This window comes from Pituophis catenifer, unplaced genomic scaffold, assembly GCF_029215685.1.
Source record: "Pituophis catenifer annectens isolate HBS135680 unplaced genomic scaffold, rPitCat1.0.hap2 SCAF_2, whole genome shotgun sequence".
NCBI classification, from domain to species: domain Eukaryota; kingdom Metazoa; phylum Chordata; class Lepidosauria; order Squamata; family Colubridae; genus Pituophis; species Pituophis catenifer.
In genome coordinates, this window is record NW_027256882.1 from 124,708,544 (window position 1) to 124,718,781 (window position 10,238).

A 10,238-nucleotide genomic window follows, 5' to 3' on the forward strand; every position below is an offset into this window, starting at 1 on the left:
AAAGCCCCATTTCCTTAGTTTTGAAAATAAACATTTTAGAAAAGCAGACTTGCTATAAATATGTACAATAAATTAATCTTAAGAAAATAAAATCTTTATAAAATCTTTATAATAATTTCCTGAGCAAATATGTACATCATAAAATCAACTGCCAATACAGATCCGGTATGGATTATTTCTAAAAACTTCACCCTAATTCGCCGTAGTCTACTTTCTGATGAAGTGACCGTTGAAATCCAGTATCAGTTACCAATTCCTAGTAAAGTTGTCATCTTTCATAGCTTTTACAAGCCAGTCTCTTTCTTTCTCTTCATCATAATCAGAATCACTCATATCACTAGAATCCGCAGCTAAGAGACGGGAATAATTAATCCTTTTCTGTCGTGGTAATTTAGATTGAACAACCAAGAACAAAACTAGCCATAATATTAAGGTAATGGAACATGCTCTGTAGAGCATTGCTAAACCAAAGCTGTTCACAACAAACCCTCCTGCAAAACTGCCTAAACTGGCTCCACATCCATGAGAGAGGCCTTGAAGGACCAAGTGCAGAGACCTTTCTGTGCCAGGAGTGGCAACGTCGTCTGTCAGCATGTTCACTGCCCACCATAACGCACCATTGCTGAAGGCGCAGAAGACCTGGATTGGCAGCACAGCCCAGGAATTCCAGAGGAAAGAATAGTAGAGCAGTTGTGCTGCCAGGCAACTTAATCCCAAGGCAACTGTGCCACCAACAGAGAGAGCCTTCAGCAGTTTGCTTTTGAAGATATAGAGCAGGATTTCAGCAATTAGTCCAATAGTCACCGAGAGGCCCATGAATAATTCATGACTGCCTTGGTCTTGCATTTGCCAGAAAAGAAAGTTCTGCACAGTTGACCCAATAGCTCCTGTGAGGAAGACAGTGACAGCACACAGGATGGTTCGACCGTCACTCCCAATGAGGTTCAAAGCTTTAGCTGTTTTATTGACATGTTCATTTTTTTCTGACACATAGATGGGAAAGAAGGTACTGACAAGTAACGTCAGTGTCATGAACAAGGCATAACCATAGAAATGCACTGCAAAACGTGGAATATTATTACTCAAAAAGCAACTCAGTTGGTCCACAAATATTGCGGTGCTACAGACACCCAGAGATGCTCCTAAGTAGCTCCAGATCCAAAGGTTCTCATATCTGTCAGCAGCATCCACAAAGTCAAGGTATTCATAGAGACTGTCATCAACCATCCACTCAAGAGGTCCGGCCAGCAGCTCCCAAAGGACAACAGCACCTAACACCATAAGGAAGACCTGATGCTCACTGTCCAGGAAGTCAGTACCCTGAAGTAACGGAGAGCTTACATCTTGTGCTCTTTCCCTGCGCCCTGATACATTTTTCAGTACATAAGGTACCTCTGTAACAGGTAATTGGATTGTGTAAAGTATGAAGTTACTATTTCTTCTTGAGTCATTTTTGTCAGCATTTTCTTTGTTAGTCACGATGCCAGCAGTTCCTTTCAAAGGCACATTCACAGTAGTTTTTTCCGAATTTTGTTCTGCTGGAACAATAGCTTCCCCAGAAATACCAGATGTCACACTAGAAGAAGCATCTATGAATTGCTGTGGCTTTATATTAACCTCATTACCACCTTGTTTTATTATAGGAGTTTTTATACTTTTTATTTTGAATGAGGTATACATTACTGTTGGTTTTCTCGTAGACTCTTGTTCCTTTGAGATCATTCCAAGTGATTCTGTAGACCATATTTTGTTATTGGCAAAAGAGTTACCATTCATTGCACTCAGATGGTTCATATTTATATCAGGCACTTGCGTTGTAGTCAGTTGTTTAGTGGGATGCTGGCTCATGTTGCAATATTTATAGATAATATCTTTGCTCACTGGTGGGATGAGTGTAAGTAGCAAACCTGTTCCAACTGAGCAAAATAATGATCCACTAATAAATACTTTCCTTTTATTGTGGGTTTTTGATAGGTAAGAACATAGTGGGGCCCAAAGAGAAGTGATTAAATGTTTGAGTCCTATTATAATCCCTACTAGAGGTGCAGTCAGACCAAGCTGCCGAAAGTAGAGAGTTAAAAATGGGATTGCACAAGCATTTCCTGCACCATAAAGAAAATGGAAAAGACTAGCAAGAGTAAGTGCTTTGTTTACATCCCATTGGTTATTTGTACTCATGGCTTCAGAAGCAGTCTGTGTTCCCACTTTTGCCCTGCAAATTAACAAAGCAAAGACAAATTTATCAGTACACCATAAAATAGGACAAATATGTTGAAGTTTCTTAATTTGGTATGACTGCAAATCACTAATCAAACCTGTAGTGCAACTATAAATACAATAGCAATAACATCATAACTGGTTTGTCACAGAAAAACATTGTTTATAAGATATATTTTTAAGGAATTCATAAAAAGAAAAACCTAAGTTCTGAATCAAGAAAATACCTTTTTTAATGTGTTGATTATCTTAAACTATAATCCTCTATACACTTACCAGGCCCATTTAATTTATTGATGCTTATTTCAGAGTACTGTAGATAAGCAGAATTACATGTCTCAATTTGATTAGGATTACATTTATCCTAAGCCTTTTTCAAAGTAAAATAAATGACATTTCTTTCTTATATAAGATTATATAATATAAAATGTTAACTAATTTTTAAAATTCAAAGGGATTCTTACATATAGGATTGCAACAAAATCCTTTTTAAAAAATAACAAAAAAAGCTAAAGACCCAAAACAGTGTGTGTGTGTGTGTGTGTAAATTTAAAATATAATATTATGATGTATGAAAGAGTGGCATCAGTCACCAATAGTATTGTTAAAGAAATGATTCAGAATGTGAAAACTAAACAATATTCCAAAATTTTTAATATATGTGCCATAAAGCAAAAATTATTTTTAGAGGAAAAATGTTACCATTTATGCTGGAAAGTGTTGTTAATCCAAGTATTGGGATCCAGTACAATTAATGAGAAACATTGTATTTGCTATATATAGTATATAAATTCATATCATGGAGTACTGAACATATACAATAGCACTTTTTTGATAAGACACATTTTAAAATAATTTTAAGAATTGAGTTACTGAATTTATCTATTTCATTAGATATATTTTAGAAGCTAGGACTGGAGAAAAAGACAAAAATAAAACACTTCGGACTAGCTTGTATTATTATGGAAACAAAAAAAAAGCAATAATTAGAGATAACATTATTAAACACATATTTCAAATTTTTGATTAGCATTAGCTTTAGCATTAGCACAGAATTAGAATTCTAGAATCAAATCAAATATAAATAACACCAAACTCCCATATCAATCAGTAAATTGAATAAGAAATAGGAAATTGAACTGTAATATTAAAATTACAGTTTTACAAAATGTTTTGAAAGTGAATTTGTAATACACAAATCAGTTGACTTGAGTGTGAAACAGCAGTTTTCTTTCCAAATTGGCTGTATCCATCATTTTGGAAAATTTTAATACAAAACAAAATGTTTTAAGCTCAAAGTATTTTTTCCAGCTCAAAACATTACCATGATCCTGTTGTTGCATTTCAAATTCAAAGGTCCAAATCTGAAAGTTTTTCCACTACCTTTAAAAAATAAGCTTCCTTGCTGGGGACAGATGGGCCTGATGGTAACCTTAAGAATGAAGCATTTTACAATGTCTAGTAGAAAGAGAAGATGCTGGTTGAGACCTTATACTGTAAAACCATGAAAAAAAGTGTAAGATGCCTGTCGATCCTATGTGAATGGAAATAAATTCAGAGTTTTGTAAAAATCTGTTTTTAAAAAGCATTACTATTTACAGCATTATTCTGCATCTGCTACAATACTTCTTTAATGCCCTGCCTTAGAAAATGGTATAATAAAAATGCTAGGAGTCCTTCTTAAAAGACTCCTTCAAACAACAAACATGAAGATGTAATTCCTGTTTCAGAACTAAATGGAGCTGGGTGAGTGCAGAGTCAATTGCATTGTAGTGTGCTGGAAATCTTATATAATTTTACCCCAACTAGAGAACAGGTAATATCAGAAGCTTCTATTCACACAGGATCACATGAATTAGAACAGAAAAATGACATGTTTCCTTTGTAGAGGAAAACAATAAAAGTCTTTGTCTAGTAACAAATATTGAACTGTATTGGTAACTGTAAAGAAAACATAGTGAGAGCTGTAAGGTAGGTGTAACAAAACCACTCTTCAAGTAGGAAATATGAACAACTTTGTTTTCAGAAACTATATTTACATCTATAGGAGGATTGTGGAACAGTTAAGTGTTCATAGGCACAACTTTTCTTTGTGGTTTCATGTGATGTACTTATTAGAAATTGTTTGTATTTTGTGAGTGTCTCATCAAAAGCTTTTGAATAAACATAGCAATAATCATGGGATGAAAGAAACTGCCTGCTTATAAACTAGTTATAAACAGAAAGTAAAAATAGGACTGCAGTACATGGATAAGGAAGTAAAAAGTGCAACTGAAATGAGTGTTTTACAAATACTGATAATTAGGAGGAAACAGTAAGCTGGCCATATTTGCAGAGAAAATTGAACCAAACACAATTGAGAAGAGTTCCAGAAGACTCTCTTCAAATTGTTTGAATAACCAATCAAACATCATTCAATGTAACTATGTAGAAAATAATGCTCAGAAAGCTGAAAAAGGATATGATTTTATCTCCTCCTCTAAGAACACCAGGACTAGGGTCATCCAATAAACCTGATTAGAAGGAGACTTAAAACAAGTAGAAGAAAGCACTTCTGCTGTGCATCATAATGTCTGTAATTCATTAGTGCAAAATATGACAACAGTCACTAATTTGGATTGATTTAAAGATTGAAAAAAAATCACTGAGAACTGGTCTTACAAGTTATCTGTCTTGAAGATAAAATGTTGTCTATAGATTAATTATAGTAAGTCTCCAAATATCAGTTATGGGATAACAATTGGGGGAGTGGGTCTGTCTTTATCTTTTATTTATGGACTGCCAGATGGCTATTGCTTTAAGAAAATGTTGGATTAAGTTGGGATCTATGATCTTATAAATATAAGAACTAAAAGTAGCATAGCTGGGCTGCAAAAGTCCAGAAGACCAGTGCTAATGTTTTCTGTAGCCACCTTCCAGCATCCTCTGGATTTTTGCAGTGCAGGTAAATAGATGGATGGACTTATCTTTCAGTGTTTATATCTGCCCACTTGCCAGGTGACTTTGAGCAACTAACAAAGATTAAAAACATAAAGGAAAAAGGTAACATAATAAAGATAATAAAACATGCTGTATGAGTGCCAGATAGATAACAACTCATAATAGTTGCCACACACTCATATACCATCCTCGATCAGCCTGTTGAGGAGCAAGTAGATCTTGTTAAAGGTGACCATGTTGTAGCCAACCAAACTGGGGGGGGGCAGCAGGGGGGTGCTCCATAAATCAAATGTTGTGGCAGAGAAAACAGGCCTCTTGGGTCACATCAGATGACATCATCTAAGGATGTCCAGGATCTGGAGGATGTCAACCCTGCTGGAATTTACAGATTGAGATTGATAATCCGGCAAATAACCAGATTCCTATTGTAGCTCCAGTTGGGCCATTATACATAAAAACCATAGCCTCCACTCATTTTATGAAGGCAGCATTAGCGCCTACGTAAAATTTAACTGTGTGTCACTTTTGGTACACATACACACACAAACACATACAGATATATATATACACACAAAAAGGATATTTGAGAGAATGATATGTTTAAAGGGAGGGGCATTCTGTTAGAAAGCCTTGTCTATCCAACCATTTAAAACAGTCCTTGCTGTATATTAACAACCATCTATTCTATTCTAATGGCAATAATATTGCCTTTCGTCTTTTTAGGAAAAAACTTAAATGGCTTTGAGAATCTCTGCGATAGGACGGTTGCATATCTGGATAACAGTCCGCCCATTTTCTCCTTGTTTGTGCAAATCGAGGCCGTGGAATACTGATTGTTGATGCCAGTTCTGGTCATTCGTGGCCCATGAGACCCTTTATTATGCCCGTGAGTGAAGAAGCCCCTTGGGAACCTGGCCCTCCACCCGGTTCAGCACCAGCCGCAACGGCAGGCTCGCCCCGCGCGGGCGGCGGCCCCTTCCCCCCACCCCCACGCGCCTCATCTCCTTGCTCGCGGGGGACTCCCCTCCTCGGCCCCGCACCTTGGAGACGTTGCCATGGCAACTTCTGCGGCCGCCCGCCTGCCTCTCCGGCGCTGAACTCCAGCAGCCGACACGGGGCCTCCCCTACCTGAAAGCAACGGGCAATCGGCTTCTTCCGCTACTCTAGGCGGCCTGCGGTCCCGAGCGCGCTGACTGCGCATGCGCCGGTGTACCTGTCAGAGCGGTGTACACCTGCTGCCTCTGCCCAGCTGCTGGAACGCTCCCTCATCCTCCGTCGGAAGGGGGAGGGACAAACCGTTGCTAGGATACGAGGAATCATTCTGGGAAGTACGAAAAGGCGCCCGGCCACGTTGTCCGCCTTCCTTCGCCGCTCAGGCGCCGGAGACCAGCTTTGCCTTCCTTCCGCCTGTCGCTTTTTCTTCCCCTTTGCAAAGTCTTCCCTCCGATGGTCGCGTAGTTGTTCTCGGGGTTTGAAATATAGTATACTTTACGGAGCTCACTCCAAAAGTAAGCGCCCCTTGCTCTTAAAGAACTTCAAATTCTTGCTCGTTGGGAATACAAATTGGAAAGAAAAAGACTTGAAATGGGCAGAGAAGCGAAAATCTTCAGTTTCTGTTTTTGCTTCCATTTCCTATAAGGTAAAACTTGCTTTATCCTGTAATACATTACCTCTACTAATTTTCTCTTATCCTGTAATATGTTGTCACCTCCTAATATTCACGTACTTTTATCCTGTGTCACAGTGCTTCTTCTAACGTTTACCGTTATTGTGCAACTGTATTGCCCCTTCTAAGGATTTGTTTTACTAAACATGTATTTTGCAATTCGGCTATCCTGCAACCATGATCAATTTTTCTCAGAGCAGTTAACTTACATGTAACTGTCATTCAAATCAGTAAAAATGTAAATGAGCATGGATAACAAGCAACAAAGTAGGACAAAGGTTTTACTGTGAAACTTAAAAGTTTCAAAATCTTAGAACAACAGTAACAAAACATGGCACCATAATGACGAGCCCTTGCCAAGTTTCCCAAGGATATCATATCCCAGCTCAAATGAAGCCGATCAAGTACAATATTAGGCTCATTATACTGTCACAACCAGCCAGCTGTGAATATATAAATTGAAATTAAACATAATTGATAGGGATTATTACCATTTTAAAACGGATTTAAAAGCTCATCTTCTAAAATCACAGTTCCTATTTTAGAATGAAAACGTCTTGCAATCTTGTCAACATTCCAAGGTCCCAAATATTTTTGATGGAAGCGATATGTTTATTCACTAGTGCAGTTTACTTTTATTTTGAATTGATGTAACTACTGAATTCTTTAGAGAAAAAAATCCCACAAAACTATATTTCATTGCATAATAAAGTGAAAAAATATTAGCTTTGCTAAAGATTCTGCTACTTTGTCTTAAATGAAGGATTTATCCATGTGATCCTTCCTTCCTTCCTTCCTTCCTTCCTTCCTTCCTTCCTTCCTTCCTTCCTTCCTTCCCTCCCTCCCTCCCTCCCTCCCTCCCTCCCTCCCTCTACCCAAATTCTAATAACTCTGGGAGCAATATTGGATCCTTATATCTCAATTCACTGGTAGTTATATTTATATACTGCAATAATTTATAACCTCCAATTGTCTAAGGAAGAAAAATGACAGGAAAAACATAGTGTTAAACTTTTTAAAAAGTAATTTAATGAAATTAAAGACTGCCACTTTCCAGCAGATGTTATAACTATACAAATAATTTATAATGTATTTACACAATGTACATCTCCATTTAATACAGAAATAACTCAATAGCCAAAACAATCTAATAACTTTTGGGCTGTAAACATTTAGCTGCAGCACCATGTTTAGGAAACCCTTTAATACATGCTTAAAATTCTATCTTTTATTTCTTAAAAATAGATAGATCTTCACAGCAGCTATGAAAATATTAGTTTTATATTATCTGCTTTTCCATCAGCCATTGCTCAACCTAATATATTTGTATTATTGCTCTCTTGAATGTGATCCCTTCCATATTCCAGGTTTTGTCTATTTACAATGATTAAGCAATTGAAAGGAACCCTATGGCCATACCTATCCATTACTTACAAAAACAGAAAGACAAAACTGTATAAAGGCTGCTTTTGAGAACTCTGAACATCATGCTGCATAAAACTTGCAGTCTGTTCCTCTCATGTAAACTATTCATATTATATATAGGGAGAGTGTGCATTAATAGCTAAATCAGGTTTGAATAGAAAGCAACATAAAAAATGTAATGGCAGTGGCTGCAGAAAGCAGATAAACTTTTGTAATATCCCTAAAATGATTATTTTCTCCCTTTGTGATATTCATACTTTATTATAATTTTTATTTTTGTCATTTCATTTTACCAGTAGTATTATTTCCTAAACTATCCTGAAGACCCAATGAGGGCCAGTAAGCAAAATGAAAAACAGAATATTTTAAGAATACTGTAGGAGGCAGGAACATACTCCTGAACTCTATTCAACTTTGATCATTTAGTCCTCCTGTTCATCATATATAGGAATGATCCCTTCATTTATAATACCTGTGCCTCAGGATAGTCACCTACTGTTGACTTCACAATCAAAGTACTCTTCAGCAACCTGATTCAGGTAGGGTTATCTGCATTTCATAAAATTACAGCACCCAAAACCACTAGGGCAGCAAAATAGTGTTTTATATATTATCACAATTTGTGTAATAGATCTGTATAGTAACAGACCTCAATAAAACCACAAGTAGATGGCAGCAGCCAGCCGAGCCTGGCTGATATTAAGAGCTAAGCAGTTGGCCCTGTCAGTTTTTAGATGAGGGGGTTGTTAGGGAATTCCAGAGTAGATTAAAACTGCAAAGGTGTGGTGGTGCAGGTAAGACCCTGAAGAAGGCAGTGACAAACTATTTTGTAACATTACCAAGAAAATTGCATGGACTCACTTGGGATGATTCAAGGACATATTTATCACATTTAGACACAGAATGTGACTGGAGAACAAAGGAAAAGAAACTGAAATGAGACTCAGAAAATCACAGGACATAAAACAAGATGAAAACCAAGGGACCCATAGATGTTTACAGAAATGGCTAATTTGTATTACTATGAAAAAGCAAAAAGTTATGGTTTGATGTTAATGTTTTATTTTACTGCAACAAAGGGAGGCTGAAGTCAATGCTTGTTTTTCTTTTTTCCAGCCCTAGCTTCTCTTCCCCCTTCTCCCCACCCCCCCCGCCTTCCTATTTACTTTTGTATTTTGTATCTTATAACCGAATAAAATGTTTAAAAAACAACAACCAGGGGACCCATGATTAAGTGAGAAACAGGCTTAAGGTAACTCCAGGGCCAGAAAAAAGATGTCAATAAAGTTGGAAAACAATTGGATAGAAGGTCACAAAGATATTATTTTAGGATGAAGTGAGAAAGAGGGATGAATAACAACAGAGCATTCAAGTAACACATTTAGGTTTCTTGCAATATGAGACAATTGGGGTCAAGATGGCCAAAACAAGCAGAGATGCTATGCAAGACTTGCCGAAATAAACATTAGCTTCCTGGAAATGTATTGAATGTACTGAATAGCTCATAGATAAGCAAAAGGTGCCAATCAGAAATAAAGGCAGTCACTATACAATTTACAATTTTTCTTGTTTCCTTGACTACCATTATAGCAATAGCACTTAGACTTATATACTGCTTCACAGTGCTTTACAGCCTTCTCTAAATGGTTTACAGTATCAGCATATTTTCCCCAACAATCTGGGTCCTCATTTTACCAACCTCGGAAGGATGGAAGGCTGAGTCTACATTGAGCCGGTGAGAATCGAACTGCCAAACTGCAGCCACCTGGCAGGCAACAGAAATAGCCTGCAGTATTGCATTCTGACCACTGCGCCACCATGGCTCTTATATGATAAGAATGCACACATTTGTGTAACAAATGCACACATTTATTTAACATTCTTCCACTTATTTTCTAATGAAAGAAACATTGCAAATATTGTATTGAATCTAAATTCTTAATTTTGGGACAAAGCTTATCTATCTATGGTTTTTATAGAATAAGTTTAT

The 10,238-nt window shown here is 37.0% G+C and overlaps 1 protein-coding gene across 1 annotated transcript; it reads right to left on the bottom strand.

The window, feature by feature from the left end:
- Positions 1-246: 246 nt before the first annotated feature.
- MFSD6L (major facilitator superfamily domain containing 6 like) lies at positions 247-6,477 on the bottom strand. The gene is made up of 2 exons (XM_070934480.1): positions 6,371-6,477; positions 247-2,212 (listed from the first exon to the last, which is right to left on the bottom strand). The coding sequence occupies exons 1-2, from the start codon at positions 6,475-6,477 to the stop codon at positions 247-249; spliced, it is 2,073 nt and encodes a 690-aa protein (XP_070790581.1).
- Between the last annotated feature and the right edge of the window lie 3,761 nt (positions 6,478-10,238).

Excerpts from the sequence above, each read along its gene's own strand:
- MFSD6L (XM_070934480.1), bottom strand. The coding sequence starts at position 6,477 with ATGATTCCTCGTATCCTAGCAACGGTTTGTCCCTCCCCCTTCCGACGG. Across the intron at positions 2,213-6,370 it reads GGTGTACACCGCTCTGACAG|GGCAAAAGTGGGAACACAGA; the intron begins GTACACCGGCGC and ends GTTAATTTGCAG.